At 47.1% G+C, this 27,095-nt stretch overlaps 1 protein-coding gene across 2 annotated transcripts in view; it reads left to right on the top strand.

Annotated features, from left to right (window-relative positions):
* LOC139391681 (AT-rich interactive domain-containing protein 1A-like) overlaps positions 1-20,035 on the top strand; it is a 55,347-nt gene extending 35,312 nt beyond the window's left edge. The window contains exons 5-19 of one of the 2 annotated variants that reach the window (XM_071139121.1): positions 5,461-5,701; positions 5,931-6,017; positions 6,259-6,429; positions 7,866-8,184; positions 8,950-9,110; positions 9,295-9,395; positions 9,675-9,884; positions 10,106-10,310; positions 12,576-12,708; positions 12,927-13,084; positions 13,337-13,601; positions 13,819-13,915; positions 14,129-14,969; positions 16,325-16,455; positions 16,657-20,035. In XM_071139121.1, coding sequence (XP_070995222.1) covers positions 5,461-5,701; positions 5,931-6,017; positions 6,259-6,429; positions 7,866-8,184; positions 8,950-9,110; positions 9,295-9,395; positions 9,675-9,884; positions 10,106-10,310; positions 12,576-12,708; positions 12,927-13,084; positions 13,337-13,601; positions 13,819-13,915; positions 14,129-14,969; positions 16,325-16,455; positions 16,657-18,546 — 5,010 coding nt within the window. In that variant the 3' untranslated portion in view covers positions 18,547-20,035. Of the gene's footprint in view, positions 1-5,460; positions 5,702-5,930; positions 6,018-6,258; positions 6,430-7,865; positions 8,185-8,949; positions 9,111-9,294; positions 9,405-9,674; positions 9,885-10,105; positions 10,311-12,575; positions 12,709-12,926; positions 13,085-13,336; positions 13,602-13,818; positions 13,916-14,128; positions 14,970-16,324; positions 16,456-16,656 lie in introns of both variants that reach the window. The other variant, XM_071139120.1, reaches the window with a different exon arrangement.
* The last annotated feature ends 7,060 nt before the right edge of the window (positions 20,036-27,095 follow it).

The raw sequence follows: 27,095 nt of genomic DNA, 5'->3' as shown, positions 1-27,095 counted from the left end.
TGACCCCTACAGGCTCACAGGGAGGCCAGAGGGGAGGGGCGGTGTCTGCACTAATGTGTTAATGTGTCAACACACGTGGAGTATGGTTACCATGGCAGCTCCAGAGATGCAGCAAGCTTTTTTTTCCTTCTTCTTTCTCCCCCCCTCACCCATCTCCTCACCCATCCCCCTTCCCTCACCCATCCCCCTCACCTCTCTGGAGAGGATGACGGAGCATATGTGCAGACGTACGTGTTCCTATGCCCTATCTACTGTCTCTGTGTGTGTATTATCCCCAAAGCCTGTTTGTGTGTTTCTGTGTGTACTGAGGTCTCAGAACAGAACAGAACCTGGCAGGCAGTGAGTGGGTGAGCAAGCAAGCCAGAGGGAAATAGAGAGAGGGGGGTGTTATTGAGAGTGGGTGACTGTGAGCTGAACTCTTCCAGGACCACCAGCCCACTAGTCCCCAGATCATGTTACACTGCTGTCCCTGACCCGGTCACAGCCTAGCCTCCAGATAGCAGCTAGGTTACTGACTGACTGGTGATGTCACAGCACACTCACACTAACCACTGTCCTTCCCCTACTTTCTGCTTCTCATGGGCTGTGTCGAAAATACACTACTTTTGAACTAGGCCCCATAGAGCTCTGGTCAAAAGTAGTGCACTAAATAAGGAATAACGTGCCATTTTGGACTGTAGTGTAGACTAATGTTCTGGAGTTTAGCCTGATTGATTCACTGAAGTAATCTGCAAATGGAATACATTAGACTGTAGAGTGGATGGGAGCAGGAGACTGGAGCTGTATGGCTATGCTAGCTAGTGGCTGCTTTAGAAACAACATGGATACTTACTATAAGACTATGAAAATTGGGTCAAATAATCTTCTAAGACTGGACATTGGGAATGAATTATTTTATATATATTTTTTTACATTTTTGTCTCTAGAATTTTAGATTTTGTTTTACAAGTGCTTTTCTATTTTAGTCGGGGTGTTTTCTTGTTTTAAAAGATGGAATCAAGCTCTATGGAAGTTCCCATGTTAGCTGGAAACACAAAATGGCTGCCACCGAGCAGAGGGGGAGATAGTGCTATGGAGGAGCTGCAGCACTGGCTTCCACTCTCTCTCTCACCCACGTTGCGCTAGCTTAGCCTTAGTACGTAACATATGTGGATTGTTGTCAGGGCTCTGATAGGGGTCTGTTTTCTATTTCTGGGTCATTTCTATTCAATAGTCTTTTCCCCCAGCCCTTCTGTACTGCACCATCCTCTCTTTACTCTCCCTCATTCTCCATCCCTCTCTCTATCTCTCTATCTTTCTCTGTGATGAGTAGCCATCTGGTGAATGGCAGCAGTAGGTAGTGCTGCCACCCCCCTGTTAAGCTCTCTCTCTCTCTCTCTCTGTGTCCAGGCAGCCAGCAGATCTGTGCAGTCAGCACAACTGAACAGGACAGAGCAGAGCCTGGCTCTCGCGCTCTCTCGCTGCTGCTGCTAATATCGAGTTGGGGGAAAAAAAATCAATGACTGGCTGCGGAGTGGGAGTAGTATAGCTAGGCAGAGGTTCTGTGTGTGTGTGTGTGTGTGTACACAGCACTGGCTGTATACAGGGATCACAGCTGACAGTTTTGGTTGGGGGAGATTATTGGGGAATTTTAAAGAGGTTGTTTGCGCGTCGTGCACAATAACTGGTTATTCAGTTCTCTCGCTAAGCTCCACACTGGTAGGACCATACCTCGTGTCACATTCAGTGTCTCCCTTCCCATTTTCCCAGGTACTTTTCTTGGTGTAGCCTAATTTTCTCTGGTAAAATGCAAGACGTTAGGAAATGTAGCATTCTTTCTACGTTAAACATTAGACATATGAAGGCCATGCATTATTTTAGTGAGCAAGACCTTGCTGTTTCATTGTAAGGTCATTTAGTTGTGTGGCTGCTAGCCAAATAGCGTTGCACTTCTGTTGTCATTTGATGGAAATGAAGCTATTTTGTGCCGAATGTGTTGCACGAATGTATTTTCTGTGAAGGAAAACTATAGTTGCACATCCCTGATCACTCTGAAGAAGATAAACACTGTTGACTTTCAATATAAAACCCAGGTGAAATGGTTTAAAATGCTAATTTCCAAACTCTAACGCGACCGCTGTTTCCTGGTCTTGCTGAGTTTCTCTATAGTCCTGATGCCTGTCTATTTAGAGTGAGCTCCAAAAGTATTGGGACACATTTGTTGTTGTTTTGGCTCTGTACTCCAGAACTTTGGATTTGAAATGATACAATGACTATGTGGTTAACGTGCAGACTGCTAGCTTTACATTTGAGGTATTTTCATCTATATCTGGTAAACCGTTTAGAAATTACAGCCCTTTTTGTACATAGCCCCCCATTTTAGAGGACCAAAAAATTGGGACAATTTAATTTGTGTATTAAAGTACTAATAAGTTTAGTATTTAGTCCCATATTCATAGCATGCAATGACTACATCAAGCTTGTAACTCTACAAATGTGTTGGATACATTTGCTGTTTGTTTTGGTGACATTTACTCCTGAGGTGCTGACCTGTTGCACCCTCGACATCCACTGTGACGATGATTATTTGACCCTGCTGGTCATCTGAACATTTGAACATCTTGGCCATGTTCTGTTATAATCTCCACCCGGCACAGCCAGAAGAGGACTGGCCACCCCTCATAGCCTGGTTCCTCTCTAGGTTTCTTCCTAGGTTCTGGTTTTCTAGGGAGTTTTTCCAAGCCACTGTGCTTCTGCACCTGCATTGCTTGCTGTTTGGGGGTTTAGGCTGGGTTCCTGTACAGCACTTTGAGATATCAGCTGATGTAAAAATAAAAAAAAGGAAAAGGGCTTTGTAAATACATTTGATTTGATTTGGTTGTTTCTCCGATTTATTTTGTGCCAAATCGAAATGAATGGTACATACAGTATTGTCTCATTTTGGAGTCACTTTTATTGTAAATAAGAATAGAATACGTTTCTGAGCACTTCTACATGACTGTGGATGCTACCATGATTACGGATAATCCTTGACTGAATGGTGTATAATCATGAGTGAGAAAGTTAGACTCGTACATATCATACCCTCCCAAAAATGCTAACCTCCTACTGTTTTTGATATAATTTTTTATCCCTTATATTACCAGGTAAGTTGACTGAGAACACATGATCATTTACAGTAACGACCTGGGGAATAGTTACAGGGGAGAGGGGTGGATGAATGAGCCAATTGTAAACTGGGGATGATTAAGTGACCATGATGGTATGGGGACGAGATTGGGAATTTTAGTCAGGACACCAGGGTTAACACCCCAGCTCTTAAGATAGGTGCCATGGGATTTTTAGTGACCACAGAGAGATTCAGGACACCCATTTAACGTCCTATCCGAAAGACGAGACCCTACACAGGGCAATGTCCCCAATCACTGCCTTTAGGCATTGGGATATTTTTTTTAGACCAGAGGAAAGTGTGCCTCCTACTGACCCCCCAACACCACTTCCATCAGCATCTGGTCTCCCATCCAGGGACCGACCAGGACCAACCCTGCTTAGCTTCAGGAGCAATTGTATTGGTGAGAGCATGATGTTTGTGCCTCTAACTTTCTCACTCATCATTATTCAAGATTCATTCAGGATTATCCATAATCATGGTAGCATCCACATTCATGTAGAAGTGTTTAGGGATATATATTATATTCTTATTTACAGTAAAAGTGACTCCAAAATCACACAATACATTATTTACCATTAATTTCTATTGGTCATAAAATAATCTGAAACCCTCCCAAAACAAACAGAAAATGCATCCAACAAGTTTGTAGTCACAAGCTATGTACAAAAAGTGCTGTAATTTCCAAAGGGTGTACCCGATATGGATGAAAATAGCCTCAAATTAAAGCTGTCAGTCTGCACTTCAACCTCATAGTCACTGTATCATTTCAAATCCAAAGTGCCCCCCCCCCCCCCCAATGGTCACTGTCCCAATACTTTTGGAGCTCACTGTATGTGACCTCTTAATGAGATGACCACAGAACACAGCCTTAGATGATTAACCCCTCACCTCTGACCTTTAACGCCTACCTTGTGGCCTTGGTGGGATGGGGATGGAGTTTCTCTTGCTCTCTCTGAGACGGAGTGGGGTCCTCAAGCAGGGAGATGGGCAGGGATGCTGGCAGGCAGGCAGGGCTGGGCCCTGGGCAGAATGCTACAATGACTGCTTTACCTGGGCTGCCTCTCTCTTGCCCTGCCTCCCATCAACCCTGCTGTCAGATGACTGGTCTTGTGATGTGGGTTCTGTGACCAGAGTGGGGAAGGTCAACTAACACGGTTCAAATCCTGACATGGCTCTAACCAGGGATGCCTCCTCACTTTTTGGTCTAGCCCCCAATCTGAGCATTTTTCTTTTATTATCCACTTGCACCCCTCTGGGTTGCTTACAGAAAAGGGGGGACACTCTTGGGACACACACACACACATATATATATATATATACATACATACATACATACATACTCACACATTCTCGTAAAGTCCAAGGCAAGGCCACTATTATAGAGTGGAATTGCATACAGACGCTCCCCACCTCTCCTGTGGGTTACACACACACGCGCACACGATGCCATGTTCTTGCGTGGGTCATGGCACTCACAGTTCTTTGCTGGCATAGAGCGAGAACGAGGGAGGCGAGGGTTGCTGAATCATCGTCCTCCTTCTGTCGGCCCCTCTCGGGTGCCTCCGTCAGGTCACGGCCCAAAAATAGCACCGGGCTCCGTTTCAACTTGAAAACCGCCGGCTTCGGGGCCGCAGCCAGCCTCTCTGCCTGCCTGCCACAGAGTGTGAGATTTTTGTGGGAATACTTGGCTACCTTCCAGTGAGGTTTTTTTTCTTTCTTTCTCCACCACCTCCCTCCACTTATTTTTTCCCTCCCTCCCTCCGTGACTGTCAGATGAACTAGCTAGCTGTTAGAGAGGAGAACACATGGGATCCACGGGTGTGTAAACAACTGAACTTCCTGCTTGAACACAATGATCAGCCCACCTCTTCTGACAATGTCATTGCCACACCATAGCATTAGGGCCTGACTGAATCTTGAACTGGGTAAAATGTGTCACCCCCACAATGTATTGTGAATAGCCAGATGGATAAATGGTGACGCTTATGTCTCTGAATTGGACACAGGACTGCAGTGTTTCTTCTGAGATGGATCACACAGCTGGTGGGTTTGTTGTCTTTGTCCCTGGAATCTGTTCATGTGGATCCCCTCTATAGACTTTGGACAGATGAGGCGACTTGACTTTTGCAGTCCAATATGTTTGAACCTACAACCCACAATATCCAAGTGAACATCACGTGTTCTATTGCATAACCAAAACCATGCCTTCCAAATAAATAAATAAATCCTGTTTCTCGATTCATACTTCCTAGTGTTCTATGTCATTCTATGGTACTTACTCTCTCCTCTCTCGCCTTCTCTCGTTCCAGGACCTCTCTGGTTCTATAGATGACCTGCCGACTGGTACGGAGGGGGCTCTGAGTCCGGGCGTCAGCACATCGGGGGTGTCCAGTAGCCAGGGGGAACAGAGTAACCCCGCCCAGTCACCCTTCTCACCTCACACCTCGCCCCACTTGCCTGGCATCCGCGGGCCCTCCCCCTCCCCTGTGGGCTCCCCTGCCAGCGTCACCCCCTCCCGCTCTGGACCCCTCTCGCCTGCTGCCGTGCCAGGTGGGTGGAGAGAGAGAGAATAGAGATACACACGTGTTTAGGATCGCATATACGAGTGGTCAATAGAGCCACTGATGTTGGTTTCCAGAGAGAAGCAGTAATATCCTATCACATAGTACACGTCCAGCTTCCTGAAGCCGGTGTAAAACACCACTTTGTTGTAAGATGGAGGCTTGATCTGTTTGCTATGATGCCCATTGGGTCTGAATCTCTGGTGATAATCACGCAGGTAACCAGATGCCTGCCCGGCCACCCAGCGCCCATTCAGACAGCATCCACTCATCCATGAACCAGTCAGCCATGGGCCAGGACAGGGGTGAGTAGGATAAGAGAGGGGTCGTGTTTTAGATCGACTACCCTGGCGCAGGCGACTGCAGCCTGCACGATCGACAAATCAAACTTGCTTATTTCTAGTTTGTTTGGACAGATTGTCTTTCAACACCTGTCCCTCGATGGGCTTTTAGGAGACGAAAACGACTCTTCTATGGCTGCTGTGTGTGAATGAAAGAGTGTAGCTAACTTTTCCTCTCCTCCATCTCACGCTCTCTCTTTTGTAGTGTACATGCGTAACCCCCAGATGCCTCCGTACGGGTCGCCGCAGCAACCTGGCTCCGCCTTATCCCCCCGCCAGTCGTCGGGAGGCCAGATGCATCCTGGAATGGGGCCCTACCCTCAGAACAACTCCATGGGGAACTACGGCCCTCAGGGTGGACAGTACGGACCACAAGGTGAGGCCCCGTACACACAGCTCGTACACAATGAAGTCATCAGGTTGGTTCTGTCCAGCTGAATGGGGCGGCAGATAGCCTAGTGGTTAAAGCGTTGGGCCAGTAACCGAAAGGTCGCTGGTTCGAATACCCGAGCCAACTAGGTGAAAATCCTGTCGGTGTCCTTGAGCAAGGCACTTAACCCTAACTTGCTCCAGGGGCGCCACACTACTATGGCTGACCTTGTAGGTTGGCCTGACTTGCCTAGTTCAATAAAAAATCTAATGACCGGCCTAAATATTCCAGGTCTCCTTGAAAAGGAGACTAACCTGGTTAAATGAATGTTAGGAAGATACGTTCACAACTATGTAGACCTCATACAAACCGGTGGCAGCTACGCAAAGTGTTTTGCCGCTCCGCGTGATGGAAGGCTGCATTCTGAAGCACCTTGGTTATAATGGGATAAGCAGGGAGAAGAAGATAAAGGGCTTCGTTGCCAAAATCCCGAAGTATCCCTTTAATGATGTCCGTTAAGAGCTGCTGAATGATTTTCTCCCGGCTTAGTGAAAGGAGTGGGAGAAGAAAAGGGGAAATAAGTGTCAACAGGGAACATACGATCCTCCTGTTCTCGATCTTAGCGCGGTAGTAGGAGCCACGTGCTCCCTTTCCTGCTTTAAAGTGCTATTGCTGTAACATACACACGTGGCTCGTCCTGATTGTAAAGCCATTGATTGTCGGGATAGTAGGAGCACTGTACTCTCCTTTTTGTCCTCTTTTATAGCCTAGCATTGCTTTCTGGCCCGTTGAAAAAGATCAGAACATTCTAATCTTTCAAAAGATTTTTAAATTGTCGTCCTACAACCGTCACAGCGTTTCGTAGCTTAGATACAGTGAACCCTTTGAAGCTGCATTTTAAATGTAGGATGAAATGTAAAACGTGTAATTTTCTCTAGCTCTCTCCCTCAGAGGGCTTTTTTCACTGTTTTTGAAGAAGTATGGAGATAGATTAGTCATCGAATCAGACTCTAGCCCAGCGTCTACACCATGTTTCATCAGCTTGCCTGTCAGAACAGAGACCGACCATATCTGTGGAGTTAAATTTAGACGTGGACCACTGAAACTCCCAGGCAGGTTTCTATATGCCGGAGGCTAGAAGGTTTTTGAGGCAGACTAGGTCTAGGTTCACCACAGGCTGCATACAACAGGCCTAAAGATACACCACAGGTATTGATATATCTGCTTGAATCCAAACCACCTCCTCCAAACTCAAATAGTAGGCCCAGCTGTTAAGTCCTTTTTCTTATTTAGAATTAGAATGCCTTACTCTGTTAGAGTAAGACCTGGGTTGTATTCAATTAAAATAAGATGTTTGGAAATGGTGAAATAGGGAGGTACTACATGGACAAATGACATATGCCCTCTAGAACCTGATGTATCTCTCTCTCCCCACCCTCCAGGCTATCCCAGACAGCCTGGCTACAGTGGCATGCCCAACGCCAACTATCCTGGAGGTCCAGGAGGCATGAACCCTATGTCAGGCCAGGCTGGTGGGGCGCCGTACGCAGGCATGCCCCCCGGCAGGATGGGTCCAGGTCAGATGGGTGCTCGCCCCTACGGCCCTGGGATGGGCCCCAATATGGGCCCTGGCATGCCCCCACAGGTGACCTCTGGGATGTGTCCCCCTCCAGGCATGAACAGGAAGGTCCCCGGGGGCCCTCCGGATGCAACCTCCGCCATGCACCACGGTGGCCCCGGAGCTAACTCGATACATAACAGGTAGGCCGTCTGGTCTGCACTCAACGACACAGTATTGCTGCTTTAGGAGACAGATTCGCGTGCCATTCAGTGTTACATGGTTCATCTCTTTGTTGGAAAGAACCTCATTGTTTGATCTTTCCCACTCCCAGCGGGTGAGGTCCAGTGTGAGCCCATTCAGTCTACCAGTCAGGCAGGGTAACACAGAACACAGGGACAGAGAGGAAAGCTCACACCGTTGTTCAGTCAGCTGAGGCTCAGAGCAGAGAAACAGTTCCAGACAGGCAGACAGGCAGACGGGCGCACGGAGAAGCCTGGAGACCCAGACGGGTATATCAGGAGGTAAGACGTTTTGAAACAGAGGGAAATACTATTTTTATTTTTGAATACTTTTTTTATAAGAGTGTACCCTACTGAACACAACCCAGGTGTCCACTGAGGATGTTGAGCAGAGAGGGAAGGGGAAAAAAGGGATGGAGATAACAAGGGATTTTAGGCAGATGTGGGCCTCTAAGAAAAGGGAGGGATGAGAAATACAGTATTCAGACATTTAGTTGGTTTTGTTCGTGAAAGATTATTCATATCTCCAAAACAGAAACTTGTCAGGAAATGGAATAAACTGCCATATTTTCCCATTGACGAACATCCAATTTAGAAACGTCAGAAGCTATTTTGAATGCGTTTTCGTTATGAGGTTGTCATCCGACGGTATTCTTCCGCATATGTTTTATTACTGTGTCATGTATCGTAACCATTGTGAATGGTTTTATGTTGCCCCCCCCTCAGGCCTCCAGGCTACCCCCCCAACATGCCCCAGGGGATGATGGGAGCAGGGTCTCCGTACGGCCCGGGGCCGGGGGCCATCAACAGCATGCAGGGCATGTTGAACCAGGGAGGACCCTATGGAGGAGGGCCCATGGGAGGGAACATGGCCAACAACACACCTGGTGAGTCTGGAGGACATATCCAATCTGTTGCGTCTCGACATTTTATTATCACCAAACTCAAGTGGACAACATTTTTGCTCTTGGCATATCATCTGACGTGATATTTGAAATTGTATAGAACTGTCAATGAACTGGATTGAAATGTTACTTAACTAATAAGCAACATTTGTTCTCCTTCTGCCAGGCATTGTTCCTAGCCCTGAGTTTGGCATCGATGTCAAACTGAACCCAGCCCAGAAGATGAACAACAAGGTGGACGGCACGCCCAAACCTGAAACCAAGAAGGTAAAGAAGGTTTGTGGTCACCGACTTTGTGGTACTGAATGATACAGTCAGAATGAAAGCGCTGCATGGTTGTGTTTGTGCATAGAAATAGAATCCCTAGAAAGGTCAAAGCCCCTCTGACCATGGCACTTTGACTGGTAACGTCATGGGCACACTCAATATGGCTGACCTAGTATTGGGATTCTACTACTGTGGCTTGGTGAGTGGAAGTAAGTTGATGTCAATGGTGAATATCAAGCCAAATCCTCACCTCTTCCTCCTCCCATTTCCCTCTTTCAGAAGTCAAACTCTTCGACGACGACCAATGAGAAGATAACTCGTCTGTATGAGCTGGGTCCAGAGCCGGAGAGGAGGACGTGGGTAGACCGGTATCTGGCGTTCACTGAGGAGAAGGCCACGGGCATGACCAACCTTCCCGCCGTGGGACGCAAACCTCTGGACCTCTTCCGACTTTACGTCTCGGTCAAAGAGATAGGAGGCCTCACACAGGTCAGTGGGATACCGGTTTTGCAGTACTTGGTGTTTAGTGTGTCTTTATCTGTGTGTTTTAGTATACCGACGTGTCATCATTTGCCTGATAATCTTGTCTTATCGTCACTTAATGTTTCTACAGAAATGTAGAGTTGTTTTATGAACACATAGTTACCTAGTCTGGACTGTTTGGGAGCTCTGTGGTGTTGTAAGCTCTCCTCGTTCCGCCCGCCCACCAGGTGAACAAGAATAAGAAGTGGAGGGAGTTGTCCACCAACCTGAACGTGGGCACGTCCAGCAGCGCCGCCAGCTCTCTGAAGAAGCAGTACATCCAGTGTCTGTACGCCTTCGAGTGCAAGATCGAACGTGGCGAGGACCCGCCCCCGGATCTCTTCATCGACGCCAAAAAGACCACCCAGCCCAAGATCCAGCCCCCCAGCCCAGGTCAGTGTTGTGCGTGTGCATCAGCCCCCCAGCCCAGGTCAGTGTTGTGCGTGTGCATCAGCCCCCCAGCCCATGTCAGTGCCGGACAGTCAAACTAAACCTTTACGTCCCCTCCCTCCCATACCGACTCTGTTCAGGTTGACTTATAGTCGCATTGATTCAACTGGAATGAATGAATGAAAGAATGTTTCACTTCTCCAGTCTCTTGCGGTTGGTTACTGTTCTATTTATCACATGGATCTCTCGTTTCCCTCCTCGCCCCATATAACTGGGCCATGAACTAGCATATTTTACTGTATCCTATTCATTTTAAAGTTTAAAGGCAATCTTCCAACACTGTTTTGTCATCTCTGTATGAGACGCCACCTTCTCTAAATCACCGCTGTTTTGGCTGATAAGTGATAGCGTTGCCAAGGTAGTAAGTCACGAGTGTGTGTGTGGTGTTCTCTGACAGTTTCATGAGCATATCTGGGAGAATACTTCCTGGCACACCAAAGTGTGTGTGTGTAAAGACAAGGGGCGGGGTCGACTTGTCCTTTAGCCTGGTATGTGTTGGTCTGTTTGGTATGTGTCGTGTCCTGGATGTCAACGTCCTTCTGCCGCCTCAGGCCACAAACACTCATTCAGTTTATTCTAAACATATTGGTATGCTGAGGCAGTCCTGTGGTTGTCTATGAGAGGCGCAGACCGTGTGTGTTTGTTCTGTGGTTCCTCATCGTCTAATGCTGGAGGTTAAAGGGGATGCCCTCAGTCATCTGCCCTACGCTGCTTCTCTCATTAGGGGGGTGTTGTGTTCTGTTGGTGTTCTCACCCTAAATGCTATTTGTTTTGGAGAGGCTGGTCTCTGGTATCGCCCAGCCTGCCTGGCAGACACACCATGATGACATGATGCCAGAACCAGCCACGTGCTCCTCAGCAGTCTGCTCTGCTGGTCTGGTCTGGTCTGGCCAAGCCAAGGATAGTCAGTCATATCTGGTGGCAGAGAGTCAGTGCTGGGGGGATGGTGGGTGAGGAGTCAGGGAGTTGGGGGGCGGAAAGGGATGAGGATGAAGGGGGATTGTCTGTTGATACCTCCATTACTAGCTGCTGCTGCTAATACTACTACAGTGCCTGGTGTCTGGTTCCTGGCCCACGGCTTCAGACACCCTCTCCCTCCCTCCCCGGAGCTTTGTGCTGAGCCAGAAAATGATGAATGGGAAGAGAGGTGGGTGTGTGTGTAAAGTGACACACTTTTTTTTTTTTGCTCCCTCCCTTGACTGCTCTTTTTTTCCCTCCCTGAGATTCTGCCCCCCTCCTCCTTCCCTTCTCTTCAGCTGTAGTGGAGGGAAATCCCTGCCCCAGGGGAGGGAGGGAGAGGGGCAGGGATTTCCCTCCAGCTGACTGATGTGAGCAGTGCTGTATGTGACAAGTGAGAAAATGTGAATAACTGTGACCTGCCAATGACCTCCTGTGTGTGTGTTTGTGTCAGTTAATGAATGGAACACATGACTCATCAGAAAGGCGTGAGCTGGGCAAAGGACGAGAGCCCCCCCATGCCATGCAACACAAACACACTGGGCCATGTGGTAATCTGACGAGAGCTCCACCATGCCATGCAACACAAACACACTGGACCATGTGGTAATCTGATGAGAGCCCCCCCCCCCCCCATACCATGCAACACAAACACACTGGACCATGTGGTAATCTGATGAGAGCCCCCCCCCCCCCATACCATGCAACACAAACACACTGGACCATGTGGTAATCTGATGAGAGCCCCCCCCCCATACCATGCAACACAAACACACTGGACCATGTGGTAATCTGATGAGAGCCCCCCCCCCCCCCCCCCCCCATACCATGCAACACAAACACACTGGACCATGTGGTAATCTGATGAGAGCCCCCCCCCCCCCCCCCATACCATGCAACACAAACACACTGGACCATGTGGTAATCTGATGAGAGCCCCCCCCCCCCATGCCATGCAACACAAACACACTGGACCATGTGGTAATCTGACAGAGGCTGACTTTAGATCATTGTTTCCTGGTGACTTGGTGATGCCGGCAGCTAGGCATGCTGAGATGTAGGATTCCCAAAGCCAGCCTGACTCCTCTGTGCACTGTGTGTGCAGCATGGGATTTGAGAGAGGTTTAGCCTCAACACTGCTAAGGTGGTCTCTCTATCTCTCACTGTGAGCCTCTACTACCACTGAGGCTGTGTGGGATTTAGCCCCGTGACGTGTGCCTAAAATGTGTGTATTTCTACTGTGTGTTGCAGCTGGGTCTGGATCTCTGCAGGGCCCCCAGACCCCCCAGTCTACCAGTAGTTCCATGGCGGAGGGGGGGGACCTGAAGCCCCCCACCCCAGTCTCCACCCCTCACAGCCAGATACCCCCCATGCCAGGAGTCAGGTACCTATGATACTCTCTACTACTGTCTCAAAACATCACTCTCTACCACACCTGACAACAATCTCCTACCCTTCCTCCTTCCACCGAAGAAGTGTTGGTAACAAAAACAGAAGAGATTTTTCCATTCAAGGGGAAGCAAACTCATTAACACAATTGAAAACTCTATTTAGCTTTTTTTTTATTGTGTGGGTAATTAACTCTCTCTTGCTTCCCTATAGGCTGCAGGACCCGTTTGCAGACGGGGGCGACCCGGCGTTTGCCAGACGGAACTCTATGACCCCTAACAGCTACCAGCCTGGGATGGGTGGTCCGGAGATGATGGGGCGCATGGGGCCCTATGAACCCAACAAGGACCCCTTTGGTGGCATGAGGAAAGGTGAGCAGTGGGTTAACTGGTTTTTAGACATTTTATTTGGAGGTCATAGGAAATTGTAGAAGAATACTGTACGAAGACTTGGAGTATATTGTCTATAATCCAGTGTGATCATGCATGGCTCAGCTGGTTAAGACTGTGGCTTTGTGGGTTGTGGGGGGTTTTAACCACCTGCTAAGTGGCCTAGACAGACTTGTCCCGTTCAATATTGAGACACTGTTTAGTGTTTAACCAGAACTCTTTGTGTCTCTGCAGCTGGAGAGCAATTCATGACTCCAGCGTTGGGCCCTAACAGTGGTGTGGAGGGGCAGTTCAACAGAGGCCCCCCAGGGCCCATGGTCCCCAACATGCAGATGGGTCAGAGACAACAGTACCCCTATGTACCTGGATATGACAGGAGACAGGAACCAGGGATGGGTCCTGACGGCAGTATGGGTCCTGGAGCCCCCCAGCCCAACCTGATGCCTTCAGGGGCCGATTCGGGGATGTACTCCCCCAGCCGACCCCCACCGGTGCAGCGGTCAGTACCTCAAACTGGGCTAAGTCACATAATGGATCTTATACATGTTAAATAATTACTGTATTTTGTCAAGAAGGTGTGGATCTCGGTGTGAGCTTATGTTATCTATTCAAACGTTTACGTTGTCTTATTTTGTGTTTTCTGTGTAGTTTATTTGAGTTAAGTTCTGCTGCATTTCAATAGCCAAAGTGTTAGTTTGTTTACCTTGTTGTTTCAGGCATGATTCCTATGGTAATCAGTATCCTGGCCAAGGAGCGCCACCTGGTGGCCCCTACCCCAATCAGCAGCCAGGAATGTTTCCACAGCAACAACCGGTAAGAACATTTTGTCCACTGCTCTCTTTGTATACTCATATCTGCTTCAGAAGCCTTGTAAATGTGGAGTTAAAATGGACTTACATTTATCAGTATAACTTCCATGTAATGAATGTGGGATGAGATATATATATATTTAACTTGAAATGTATTGAATTCATAATCAATACTATTGTTTTGATATTGAGATGCTAACAATGTTACTGTCTTCAGAACTATAAGCGGTCTCCAGGCGACGGGGCCTACGGTCCCCCAGCGAAGCGTCACGAGGGGGATGGGATGTACAATGTCCCCTTCAGCGGTCAGCAGCAGCCAGGGCCCCAGCCCCCTGGGGCCCCCCAGGGCCAACAGGACATGTACAATCAGTACAACACAGGTTACCCTGGCTCCGACCGCCGACCACCTGGCCCCCAGGGCCAGTTCCCCTTCCCCTTCGGCCGAGACCGGGGGCCCTCTAGCGGTGTCCCAAACTCCCAGTCCCCCATGCCTCCCCAAATGATGGGCAGCCCAATGCAGGCGGCCCCTGACGGCCCTCAGTGCCCCATGTGGCAGGGACGCAACGAGATGGGCTACCCCAACTACCCCAACCGCCAGGGGCCTCCGGGACCTGGCCAGGGGCCCCCCCAGGGGTACCACGGCATGAACCGGTCTGAGGAGATGATGCCAGGGGCAGACCAGCGGATTAACCACGAGGGCCAGTGGCCGGGACACCCCAACCAGAGACAACCCCCCTACGGGCCGGGGGGCTCGGGTCCCCCCATGTCCAGACCTCTGCAGTCCAACTATCAGAGCTCCCAGAACCACATATCCCAGGTGTCCAGTCCTGCCCCCATGCCCCGCCCCATGGAGAGCCGGACGTCCCCCTCCAAGTCGCCCTACATGCACTCCGGCATCAAGATGCAGAAGGCGGGGCCCCCCGTGCCTGCTTCCCACATAGGCCAGGCCCCTGTGCAGCCCCCTCTCATCAGGCGGGACATATCCTTCCCCCCAGGGTCGGTGGAGGCCTCCCAACCCATCCTCAAACCCAGAGGAAGACTCACCATGAAAGACATCGGTACGCAAATTTGCCATTTTCAGGACATTAAATGTTAGCAGACCCTTTGCACAAAGTCACTTACATTGGGGTCACTTAGAAATGTTCTTGTTTTTGAAAGAAAAGCACATTTTTTGTCCTTTAAAATAATATCAAATTGATCAGAAATACAGTGTAGACATTGTTAATGTTGTAAATGACTATTGTAGCTGGAAACGGCTGATTTAAAAAAAATTATAATAATAAATAATGTATAATAAAAAGAATAGTAATACTTATGGAATATCTACATAGACCTACAGAGGCCCATTATCTGCAACTATCACTCCTGTGTTCCAATGGCACGTTGTGTTAGCTAATCCAAGTTTATCATTTTAAAAGGCTAATTGATCACTAGAAAACCCTTTTGCAATTATGTTAGCACTGCTGAAAACTGTTGTCCTGATTAAAGAAGCGATACAACTGGCCTTCTTTAGACTAGTATCTGGAGCATCAGAATTTGTGGGTTTGATTACAGGCTCAAACTTGCCAGAAACAAATAACTTTCTTCTGAAACTTGTCAGTCTATTCTTGTTCTGAGAAATGAAGGCTTCCATGCAAGAAATTGCCAAGAAGATGAAGATCTCGTACAACGCTGTGTACTTCACAGAACAGCGCAAACTCGCCTCTTCACTGTTGACGTTGAGGCTGGTGTTTTGCGGGTACTATTTAATGAAGCTGCCAGTTGAGGACTTGTGAGGCGTCTGTTGCTCAAACTAGACACTCATGTACTTGTCCTCTTGCTCATTTGTGCACCGGGGCCTCCCACTCATTCTGTTCTAGTTGGAGACAGTTTGCGCTGTTCTGTGAAGTGTTGTATGAGATCTTCAGTTTCTTGGCAGTTTCTCACATGGAATAGCCTTCATTTTTCAGAACAAGAATAGACTGACAAGTTTCAGAAGTAAGTTCTTTGTTTCTGGCCATTTGAGCCTGTAATCGAACCCACAAATGCTGACGCTCCAGATACTCATTTACTAAAAAAAAAGGCCAGTTTTATTGCTTCTTTAATCAGAACAACAGTTTTCAGCTGTGCTGCTAACATTGTAAAAGGGTTTTCTAATGATCAATTAGCTTTTTAAAATGATAAACTTGGATTCGCTAACACGTGCCATTGGAACACAGGAGTGATAGTTGCTGATATTGGGCCTCTGTAGATATACCATTAAAAATCAGCAGTTTCCAGCTACAATAGTCATTTACAACATTAACAATGTCTACACTGTATTTCTGATCAATTTTATGTTACTTTAATGGATAAAAAAAGGTATGTAATGCTAGTAAAGTGGTGCCATCCTCCTGTATCAGTCACTGATGTATTTTCTGCTGTGTTCTCTCAGGCACCCCAGAGGCCTGGAGAGTGATGATGTCACTGAAGTCAGGCTTACTAGCTGAGAGCACTTGGGCCTTGGACACCATTAATATTCTACTGTATGATGACAACAGCATTTCTACTTTCAACCTCTGCCAGGTGAGTTACAACAACAGGCCTTAGAATTAAACATTTTTACCAGATGATAGTGTTTTTCTTTAAGAAGCATTCTAATAAAACTTTCAAATATCTATGTATTGCCTGACATTATCCTCCAATCAGATGTTCTAGGTTGTCACATCTCTGAATAAAGAATTCATGCATGATTACAGCCTGTCCTGTCATATCCTGTCTCCTCAGCTGCCTGGGTTCCTGGAGCTGGTAGTGGAGTATTTCAGACGCTGCCTCATCGAGATCTTTGGCATCCTGAAGGAGTATGAGGTGGGAGACCCTGGCCAGAGGATGCTCATCGACCCGCATACTGCTGACGAAGACTGCTCTGATGAAGAGCTACCTGAGCAGGAGGACATGGAGGAGGACGAGGAAGAAGAAGAGGATGACGAAGAGGAGGAGGAGGAGAGGAAAAGCAACACAGACACCACCACCTCGTCGCAGCAGGTCCAGGTGAAACAGGAGGGGGTGGGGAAAGAGGAGAAATCCACAACGGAGAAGTTGACAGCAGAGGAGGAAAGGGAAGGAGGAGAGTCTTCTTCCTCCTCCCCAGCCCCTCAGGACTCTAGCCTCTCCCAGGAGAAACCCAAACAGGCCAGTAAGTTCGACAAGCTGCCCATCAAGATGGTGCGTAAGAAAGACCCCTTCCCCGGTTGCCGTTCCAGTAAACTAGGCCGGCGGCAGAGCTTTGACAGCGGACTGATCCACTGGAGTATCGGCGGGGGGGACACCACGGAACACATCCAGACCCACTTCGAGAGCCGGTCCGACCTCCTCAAGCAGCGGAAACGGGTGCCACCGTCAGTCACCGAGAGCAGGAAGAAGGTTGCCGTGACTGTGTCGGAACACCCTGAGAAGACCAAGCCTGGCAAGCAGCAGACCACCTCCCTTGCAGAGAAGACCACCAAGACCTCCGCCCCAACCACACCTGCCCCGGTCACCGCCACCATTGACGACGTGCTGTCGGCCCGGCCGGGCTCGGTGACGGAGGAGGCGGTGCGAGGAGCAGCCGAGGAGCAGAAGGAGAGCGGGGGACAGTTCCTGTTCTCCATCCGCCAGGCGCAGCAGAGCCGACGCAACATCACCATCCTGGAGGACGAGCCTCACAGCAAGGACGAGACCCCACTGAGCACGCTGTCAGACTGGCAGGATGCCCTGGCTCGCCGCTGCATCTGCGTCTCCAACATTGTTCGATCGCTCTCCTTCATCCCCGGCAACGACCTGGAGATGTCCAAACACCCAGGGCTGCTGCTGCTGCTGGGCCGTCTGGTCCTGCTCCACCACCGTCACCCAGAGAGGAAACAGGCCCCCGTCACCTACGAGAAGGAGGAGGACGAGGGGGTGAGCTGTGAGAGGGACGAATGGTGGTGGGACTGTCTGGAGGTCCTCAGGGAGAACTGCCTGGTCACTCTGGCTAACATCTCCGGCCAACTGGACCTGTCCATCTACCCAGAGAGCATCTGTCTGCCCCTGCTGGATGGCCTGCTCCACTGGGCTGTTTGTCCCTCAGCTGAGGCCTTGGACCCCTTCCCCATGCTGGGGCCCCACGGGGCCCTATCCCCCCAGAGACTGGTGCTGGAGACCCTCAGCAAGCTGAGCATCCAGGACAACAACGTGGACCTTATCCTGGCCACGCCTCCATTCAGCCGGCTGGAGAAGCTGTACGGGACGCTGGTGCGTCTGGTCGGGGAGAGGAAGGTGGCTGTCTGCAGGGAGATGTCTGTGGTCTTACTGGCCAACCTGGCCCAGGGAGACAGCATGGCGGCCAGGGCCATCGCCGTGCAGAAGGCCAGCGTTGGTAACCTCCTGGGCTTCCTGGAGGACAGTCTAGCAGCCACGCAGTACCAGCAGAGCCAGAGTTCCCTGATGCACCTACAGGGGGCTCACTTTGAGCCCACCAGTGTGGACATGATGCGGCGAGCGGCCCGCGCCCTGCACGCCATGGCTAAGGTGGAGGAGAACCACTCAGAGTTCACCCTGTACGAGTCCCGCCTACTGGACATCTCTGTCTCACCACTCATGAACTCTCTGGTGTCCCATGTGATCTGTGACGTACTCTTTCTGATTGGCCAGTCATGACAGCCGTGGGGGTTTCAGCTTCGCTTTCTCTTTCTGTTCCCCCACCCCGTTCTTCACCCCACCCTTATTTTTTTTGTGTGTCGAGTGGGAGAACTAAGAGCAAAACTGACTGTCCTAGTTTTAATTTATGCAAAATCACCTCGGATTCCACTGTCTGTCCTTTCTACCCCCCTGGTTCTCACTTAAAGGACAGATTTACTGAAGTAGCGGTGGAGTTAAACATTCTGGAACACGGAAACTGAGAAACTAACGTGGATATGTGATAAAACAGATGAAATGGGACCCTGGCTTGGGAGGGAGGGAGAGCGCTGCCCGGCGGGAAACAACTTTTTTAATGAAAAGATTTAAAAAAAATGGACACAAAAAAATAAAACATAAAAACTGTAACCAAAGTTGCTGTCTCGTTTACAGTGAGTTTGGGGGATATATGTGCCCGGGTTCTCCTCCCTTGGAGTTGGTGGTGAGCAGGGCGGGCATGGACAGGGAAAACCTGTTTTTGGTTCATGTACGGTGAAACAGACTCCTGGACTCTGGTTTGGTATACTGCTGTAACTTGGACGCTATCTATTCAGCCCTACACGACCCAGGTTATCAGCTGTGAACAGACAGACGGACATCTTCAACGGGGAGGCCTGTGCAGTAGATTGTAGGACTTTTTTCCCCCTGTACTGTACACCTTAAAAACAACTGTAAACATACTGTAATAATACTGTTTCACACTGAGATACGCTGGCTTGGCAGCAAACTGTAGTTTTTAAAAATGATTTTAGTTAAATGTTGAACTGAGAGAGATGACAAAAGGCTTTCCCCCCAAAGTATCGTGAACCTTACAACACCCCGACCTCTTCTTTGTCCCTCGATTGTATGACTTGACCCTTATAAAATAAGTCACCTTTTAGGACTGCTCCTCTACTTTAGACTCAGTCCCGACTGCTGTGTATATATGATGTTGTACATTACACCTCTCTCTAACCTTTCTGTTGCTCTTCACCATTTTTAATCTTAGATGAATTAAAGGTTACACTCAAGTGAAATTCCCTGCATCAAGTTCGCCATGGAATGACCTTTTAACCCTCACCCCTGACCCACCCGCCTGTCTCTCGCTACAGGGACTCCGCTGCTGGGACTCCCTCGCAACGTCTCATCCCACTCCCACACACACCCCCACGACACACACTGATCAAGTTTGTCTCCAGTACCACTGAGCCTAACATGACAGAAACCATACCATGTCTGCTACAGTTCCATTTCAGCTCCTACATCAAAGCAAAGCAAGACCCCTGATGAAGAAATAAACCGTTTGAATTTTGTTCATTTGTTTTTCCAGTGATATGGATTCTGCATATTTGTATTTCAGACGATGTAGCTAAAGACTTGATGTAAATTCCTATTTTTTTTTCCTTTTTTTGGCTTAATGAATATAATTTCTTCATTATGAAATCTTTATACTATATGTTCCACGTGTTACGAATAAATGTACATTAAATCTTCGTAAGACGTTTGATGGATTTATTTACGATGGGCTTTTGAATGTGTCTGTTATTGGTGGCCCTGCAGTCATACACCACAGGTGTATTCACTAGGATCTGAACGGGCCGAAACAGGGCAGAAACTCCTCATTTTGTACAAAGCGTTTTCCGTTACAAAGCGTTTTGCTACAGTGTGCCACACGTCTTTTGGATTTTAGGATCTCTGCTGTAGTCAAGTTGAGGCATATATATATTTTTTTAAACAATGCTAGTGATCTCTACCATGTGTATAGTTGATAATCTCCTAGAGGTTGCTGATTGTGTGTTATGAGATTGAGCATAGCACACTTCCTGTATGTACAGTTCTATCTACCTTCAACTCATAAGGCTTTTGTTAGCTACCTCAAATTGGGTTCAGCCAAGTTCTAGTACCGTAGAGGCCAGTACACTGCTTAAAAGTAGACTGAACTGACGTTTCCATGAGCAGCACCGGCGATATTGAGCTTGTTTTTGAGTGGTAAATCAAAAGCAACTGACTAGACAAAAGTCGAGCACTGAAGTCGGGGGAAGTGCATCTGCGACAGCTGAAAATCAGACACTGATGTGATTTTCCAATAGCAAGGCTCAGTGCAACATGGCAGTGTTGACATTGTTTATAAAAGTTGTTCTTTATTTTGTCGAAATTAACATGTCTCCACATATCACACTCACAAACTGAATATATGTGTGTACATTGTACAATTAATTAGTGAGAGTGCCTCAAGTATCACATTAATTTATACATATACTGTGCCGGGGAGAAGTACTTGACCCCTTTCTGATTTTAGTCTTGATACTGAATGTTAAGATCTTCAACCAAAACATAATATTAGATAAAGTGAACCTGAGTTTACAAATAACAAAAAAAGACTTATTTTAATTTAATTAAAGTTATGAAATGCCCAATTTCCCTGTGTAAAAAAAAAAAGAAGTAATTCCCCCCCCCTTACACTCAACTGGTTGTGCCACCTTTAGCGGTAATGACTGCAACCAAATGTTTCCTGTAGTTGTTGATCAGTCTCACATCGCTGTGGAGGAATTTTGGACCGCTCTTGTGTGCAGAACTGCTCTTACTTAGCGACATCTGTGGGTTTTCAAGCAGGAACTGCTAATTTCAAGGCCTGCCACATCTCAATTGGGATTAGGTCTGGACTTGAACCATTTTCATGTACACTTGATTGTGTGTTTTGTATCATTGTCTTGCTGCATGATCCAGCTGCGCTTCAGCTTCAGCTCAGACAGATGGCCTGACGTTCTCCTGTAGAATTCTCTGATACAGAGCAGAATTCATGGTTCCATCAATTAAGGCAAGTCGTCCAGGTCCTGAGGCAGCAAAACATCTCCAAACCATCACACTACCACCACCATGCTTGACTGCTGTTTGGAGTGTTTATCTGACTGAAGAAAAACAAAAATTAGATATATCCTCCTCACTTCTAAACCAAAGTTGTGCCCCTGGTCAAAATAATACATTTTTGCATGACATGGGTCCCATTATGCCTGGTGAAAACCAAACACAGCATTCCACAGTTGGTTCCAGTTTCAATCAGGTCTTTGGTCACATTTGCGTGGGTCAAACTAAACACCCTAATGATTGGTTGACAATAGAGCCTCCCACAATGCAGGAGATAGTTATTGCTCTTCATCCTGCATCTATGTATATGAATGGACAAAAAACCATCGATCACGTGACACCATTCCTATATGAAGATTCAACAGCATATTGAAGCCAAATGAAGTTGGTTAAGATGGCGTCTCATGGAGACAACTTTTGCAGTTTGAACTACTCCAGGAAGTGACATTTGCAGGCTTGCTCAGTGCTGCCCCCTCTCATTGACAAATGTAAGTTCAATGCCAACTGGGGTATTGCAGGCTGCCATTAGCAACTAAACTATTCTTATAACTTCTTCTGTGTGCGATTTAAAATAATTGGTTCAAGGACACATCTGGTGTATTAGAATACATTATTGCTACCATGATTGTCTTCAAATGTGTTATTTATCTTAACAGTTAGAACCGATGACGTGTTCCTACGCATGAGTTTAGATTAGCCAACGTCTCCATGATATCACCGACAAGTGTGATTGGGGATTTCTATTGGAGAAGCAGTTTCTGCCTATCTTCATACTGTAGTGTGACTTCACTCTCACACGATATCTGCGCATGTGCTTCACAGGTTTGCTTCACAGCGTTGTAGCCAGGGGACCAAAAAAAAAGAGAAGTTGAGCCCCGTGCTTCAAATCAAATGTATATATACAGCCCTTCTTACATCAGCTGATATCTCAAAGTGCTGTACAGAAGCCCAGCCTAAAACCCCAAACAGCAAGCAATGAAGGTGTAGAAGCACGGTGGGTAGGAAAAACTCCCTAGAAAGGCCAAAACCAGGCTATGAGGGGTGGCCAGTCCTCTTCTGGCTGTGCCGGGTGGAGATTATAACAGAACATAGCCGCAGCCAGAACAGTTGAAACTGGAGCAGCAGCACGGCCAGGTGGACTGGGGACTGCAAGGAGTCATCATGCCAGGTAGTCCTGAGGCATGGTCCTAGGGCTCAGGTCCTCCGAGAGAGAGAAAGAAAGAGAAAGAGAGAATTAGAGAGAGCATACTTAAATTCACACAGGACACCGGATAAGACAAGAGAAGTACTCCAGATATAACTAGGCCCCTGACACATAAACTACTGCAGCATAAATACTGGAGGCTGAGACAGGAGGGGTCAGGAGACACTGTGGCCCCATCCGATGATACCCCCAGACAGGCAGGATATAACCCCACCCACTTTTCCAAAGCACAGCCCCCACACCACTAGAGGGATATCTTCAACCACCAACTTACCATCCTGAGACAAGGCCGAGTATAGCCCACAAAGATCTCCGCCACGGCACAACCCAAGGGGGGGCCCAACCCAGACAGTAAGATCACGTCTGACTCAACCCACTCAAGTGAGGCACCCTTCCTAGGGACGGCATGGAAGAGCACCAGTAAGCCAGTGACTCAGCCCCTGTAATAGGGTTAGAGGCAGAGAATCACAGTGGAAAGAGGGGAACCGGCCAGGCAGAGACAGCAAGGGCGGTTCGTTGCTCCAGAGCCTTTCCGTTCACCTTCACACTCCTGGGCCATACTACACTCAATCATATGACCCACTGAAGAGATGAGTCTTCAGTAAAGACTTAAAGGTTGAGACCGAGTCTGCGTCTCTCACATGGGTAGGCAGACCATTCCATAAAAATGGAGGTCTATAGGAGAAAGCCCTGCCTCCAGCTGTTTGCTTAGAAATTCTAGGGAAAATTAGGAGGCCTGCGTCTTATGACCGTAGGGTACGTGTAGGTATGTATGGCAGGACCAAATCGGAAAGATAGGTAGGAGCAAGCCCATGTAATGCTTTGTAGGTTAGCAGTAAAACCTTGAAATCAGCCCTTGCCTTAACAGGAAGCCAGTGTAGGGAGGCTAGCACTGGAGTAATATGATCAAATCTTTTGGATATAGTCAGGAATCTAGCAGCCGTATTTAGCACTAACTGAAGTTTATTTAGTGCTTTATGGATAAATAGATAAAAATTGATACATTTTTCTGCATCATTTTTGGACAGGAAGTTTCAGATTTTTTCAATGTTACGTAGATCCACTTCCTTATGTCTGAAACACATGCTTCTAGCGAGGGCAATTTTGGGGCTTCACCATGTTTCATTGAAATGTACAGCTGTTTGTCATCCGCATAGCTGTGAAAGTTAACATTATGTTTTCGAATGACATCCCCAAGAGGTAAAACATATAGTGAAAACAATAGTGGTCCTAAAACAGAACCTTGAGGAACACTGAAATGTACAGTTGATTTGTCAGAGGACAAACCATTCACAGAGACAAACTGATATCTTTCTGACAGATAAGATCTAAACCAGGCCAGAACACGTCCGTGAAGACCAGTTTGGGTTTCCAATCTCTCCAAAAGAATGTAGTGATCGATGGTATCAAAAGCAGCACTAAGGTCTAGGAGCACGAGGATAGATGCAGAGCCTCGGTCTGATGCCATTAAAAAGTCATTTACCACCTTCACAAGTGCAGTCTCAGTGCTATGATGGGGTCTAAAACCAGACTGAAGCATTTCGTATACATTGTTTGTCTTCAGGAAGGCAGTGAGTTGCTGCGCAACAGCTTTTTCTAAAAATTTTGAGAGGAATGGAAGATTCGATATATGCCGATTAGTTTAAAAAAAATATTTTCTGGGTCAAGGTTTGGATTTTTCAAGAGAGGCTTTATTACTGCAACTTTTAGTGAGTTTGGTACACATCCGGTGGATAGAGAGCCATTTATTATGTTCAACATAGGAGGGCCAAGCACAGGAAGCAGCTCTTTCAGTAGTTTAGTTGGAATAGGGTCCAGTATGCAGCTTGAAGGTTTAGAGGCCATGATTATTTTCATCATTGTGTCAAGAGATAAAAACACTTGAGTGTCTCTCTTGATCCTAGGTCCTGGCAGAGGTGTGCAGACTCAGGACAACTGAGCTTTGGAGGAATACGCAGATTTAAAGAGGAGTCTGTAATTTGCTTTCTAATGATCATGATCTTTTCCTCAAAGAAGTTCATGAATTTATTACTGCTGAAGTGAAAGCCATCCTCTCTTGGGGAATGCTGCTTTTTAGTTAGCTTTGCGACAGTATCAAAAATAAATTTAGGATTGTTCTTAATTTCCTCAATTAAGTTGGAAAAATAGGTTGATCGAGCAGCAGTGAGGGCTCTTCGATACTGCACGGTACTGTCCTTCCAAGTTAGTCAGAAGACTTCCAGTTTGGTGTGGCGCCATTTACGTTCCAATTTTCTGGAAGCTTGCTTCAGAGCTCGGGTATTTTCTGTATGCCAGGGAGCTAGTTTCTTATGACAAATGTTTTTAGTTTTTAGGGGTGCAACTGCATCTAGGGTATTGCGCAAGGTTAAATTGAGATCCTCAGATAGGTGGTTAACTGATTTTTGTCCTCTGACATCCTTGGGTAGGCAGAGGGAGTCTGGAAGTGCATAAAGGAATATTTTGATTGTCTGAGAATTTATAGCACGACTTTTGATGCTCCTTTGTTGGGTTCGGAGCAGATTATTTGTTGCGATTGCAAACGTAATACAATGGTGGTCTGATAGTCCAGGATTATGAGGAAAAACATTAAGATCCATGGGACAAAACTAGGTCCAGAGTATAACTGTGACAGTGAGTAGGTCCAGAGACATGTTGGACAAAACCCACTGAGTAGTAAGTTTTAAGTTCCTCGGCGTACACATCACGGACAAACTGAATTGGTCCACCCACACAGACAGCGTTGTGAAGAAGGCGCAGCAGCGCCTCTTCAACCTCAGGAGGCTGAAGAAATTTGGCTTGTCACCTAAAGCACTCACAAACTTCTACAGATGCACAATCGAGAGCATCCTGTCGGGCTGTATCACCGCCTGGTACGGCAACTACTCCGCCCACAACCGTAAGGCTCTCCAGAGGGTAGTGAGGTCTGCACAACGCATCACCGGGGGCAAACTACCTGCCCTCCAGGACACCTATACCACCCGATGTCACAGGAAGGCCATAATGATCATCAAGGACAACAACCACCTGAGCCACTGCCTGTTCACCCCGCTATCATCCAGAAGGCGAGGTCAGTACAGGTGCATCAAAGTAGGGACCGAGAGACTGAAAAATAGCTTCTATCTCAAGGCCATTAGACTGTTAAACAGCCTACACTAACATTGAGTGGCTGCTGCCAACATACTCACTCAACTCCAGCCACTTTAATAATGGAAAAATGTATGTAAAAATGTATCACTAGCCACTTTAAACAATGCCACTTAATATAATGTTTATATACCCTACATTACTCATCTCATATGTATATACTGTACCCTATTCCATCTACTGCATCTTGCCATCTTTATGTAATACATGTATCACTAGCCACTTTAAACAATGCCACTTTTATGTTTACATACCCTACATTACTCATCTCATATGTATATACTATACTCTATACCATCTACTGCATCTTGCCTATGCCGTTCTGTACCATCACTCATTCATATACTTGTATGTACATATTCTTCATCCCTTTACACTTGTGTGTATAAGGTAGTTGTTGTGAAATTGTTAGGTTAGATTACTCGTTGGTTATTACTGCATTGTCGGAAGTAGAAGCACAAGCATTTCGCTACACTCGCATTAACATCTGCTTACCATGTGTATGTGAAAAATAAAATTTGATTTGATTTACACAACATGTCTACCACTTTGAAGATGCAAAATACCACCTGATATAGAGGTCCTGGATGGCAGGGAGCTCAGCCACAGTGAGGCTAATAGATGCATGGTGTGATTGTACATCTTAAGGCCAAACACAACATGCAACCAACATTCTATCTCTGACACGCAACCAATGTTATAAGCAATAAGACATTTATTAACACATTATTTAATCTTGCTTCTAAACTTGCATTTGATTTCCAACAGTGATGGTTTGTATAACCCTTGCTGTCAGCCTGTCTGACCTCGCAAACAATGTTTCACTTTTGAAATTCGACCTCGCTCCGCTACAGAGAATGCTGTGCACAAACGAGATATAAACTTTTCTGATCCATGAGAAATAATGAAACAGTATTATTATCAGTGGCGATTTTAGCATGTAAATCTTGGTGGGACAAAAAAAAGAAGAAGTGGGATGCATGCCAGCAAAGCAGCTACACAACACAACACTAAACAATACATTGCAACGGTGCCCACAAACTATTAGGGCCTACATAAAGCTGTCCCAACAGCAGTCCCAACACCTTACCACTGCTACACCTGGCTATCAGCGAAGCCTTGTCTGGCAGTGAAACAGTTCCTTCGGCCTTATTTACTGCCTTTAAAAAAACCACAGCTGATATGGCTGACTTGCTTAAACAAATGTGGTTTCTAATGACAATTGAGCTGTACAAAATATGACATAAGGGGATGACAAGCGGATAAGAGGCAATCCGTAATTTTGATTAAGACATTAATGAGCGAGCTAGGACGGACACAGTGAATATAACTATTTGTT

The sequence above is a fragment of the Oncorhynchus clarkii genome, chromosome 32 (genome assembly GCF_045791955.1).
Source record: "Oncorhynchus clarkii lewisi isolate Uvic-CL-2024 chromosome 32, UVic_Ocla_1.0, whole genome shotgun sequence".
NCBI lineage: Eukaryota > Metazoa > Chordata > Actinopteri > Salmoniformes > Salmonidae > Oncorhynchus > Oncorhynchus clarkii.
Note: the sequence above shows the minus strand (reverse complement) of the source record. Positions and strands in the feature narration are given on the sequence as shown.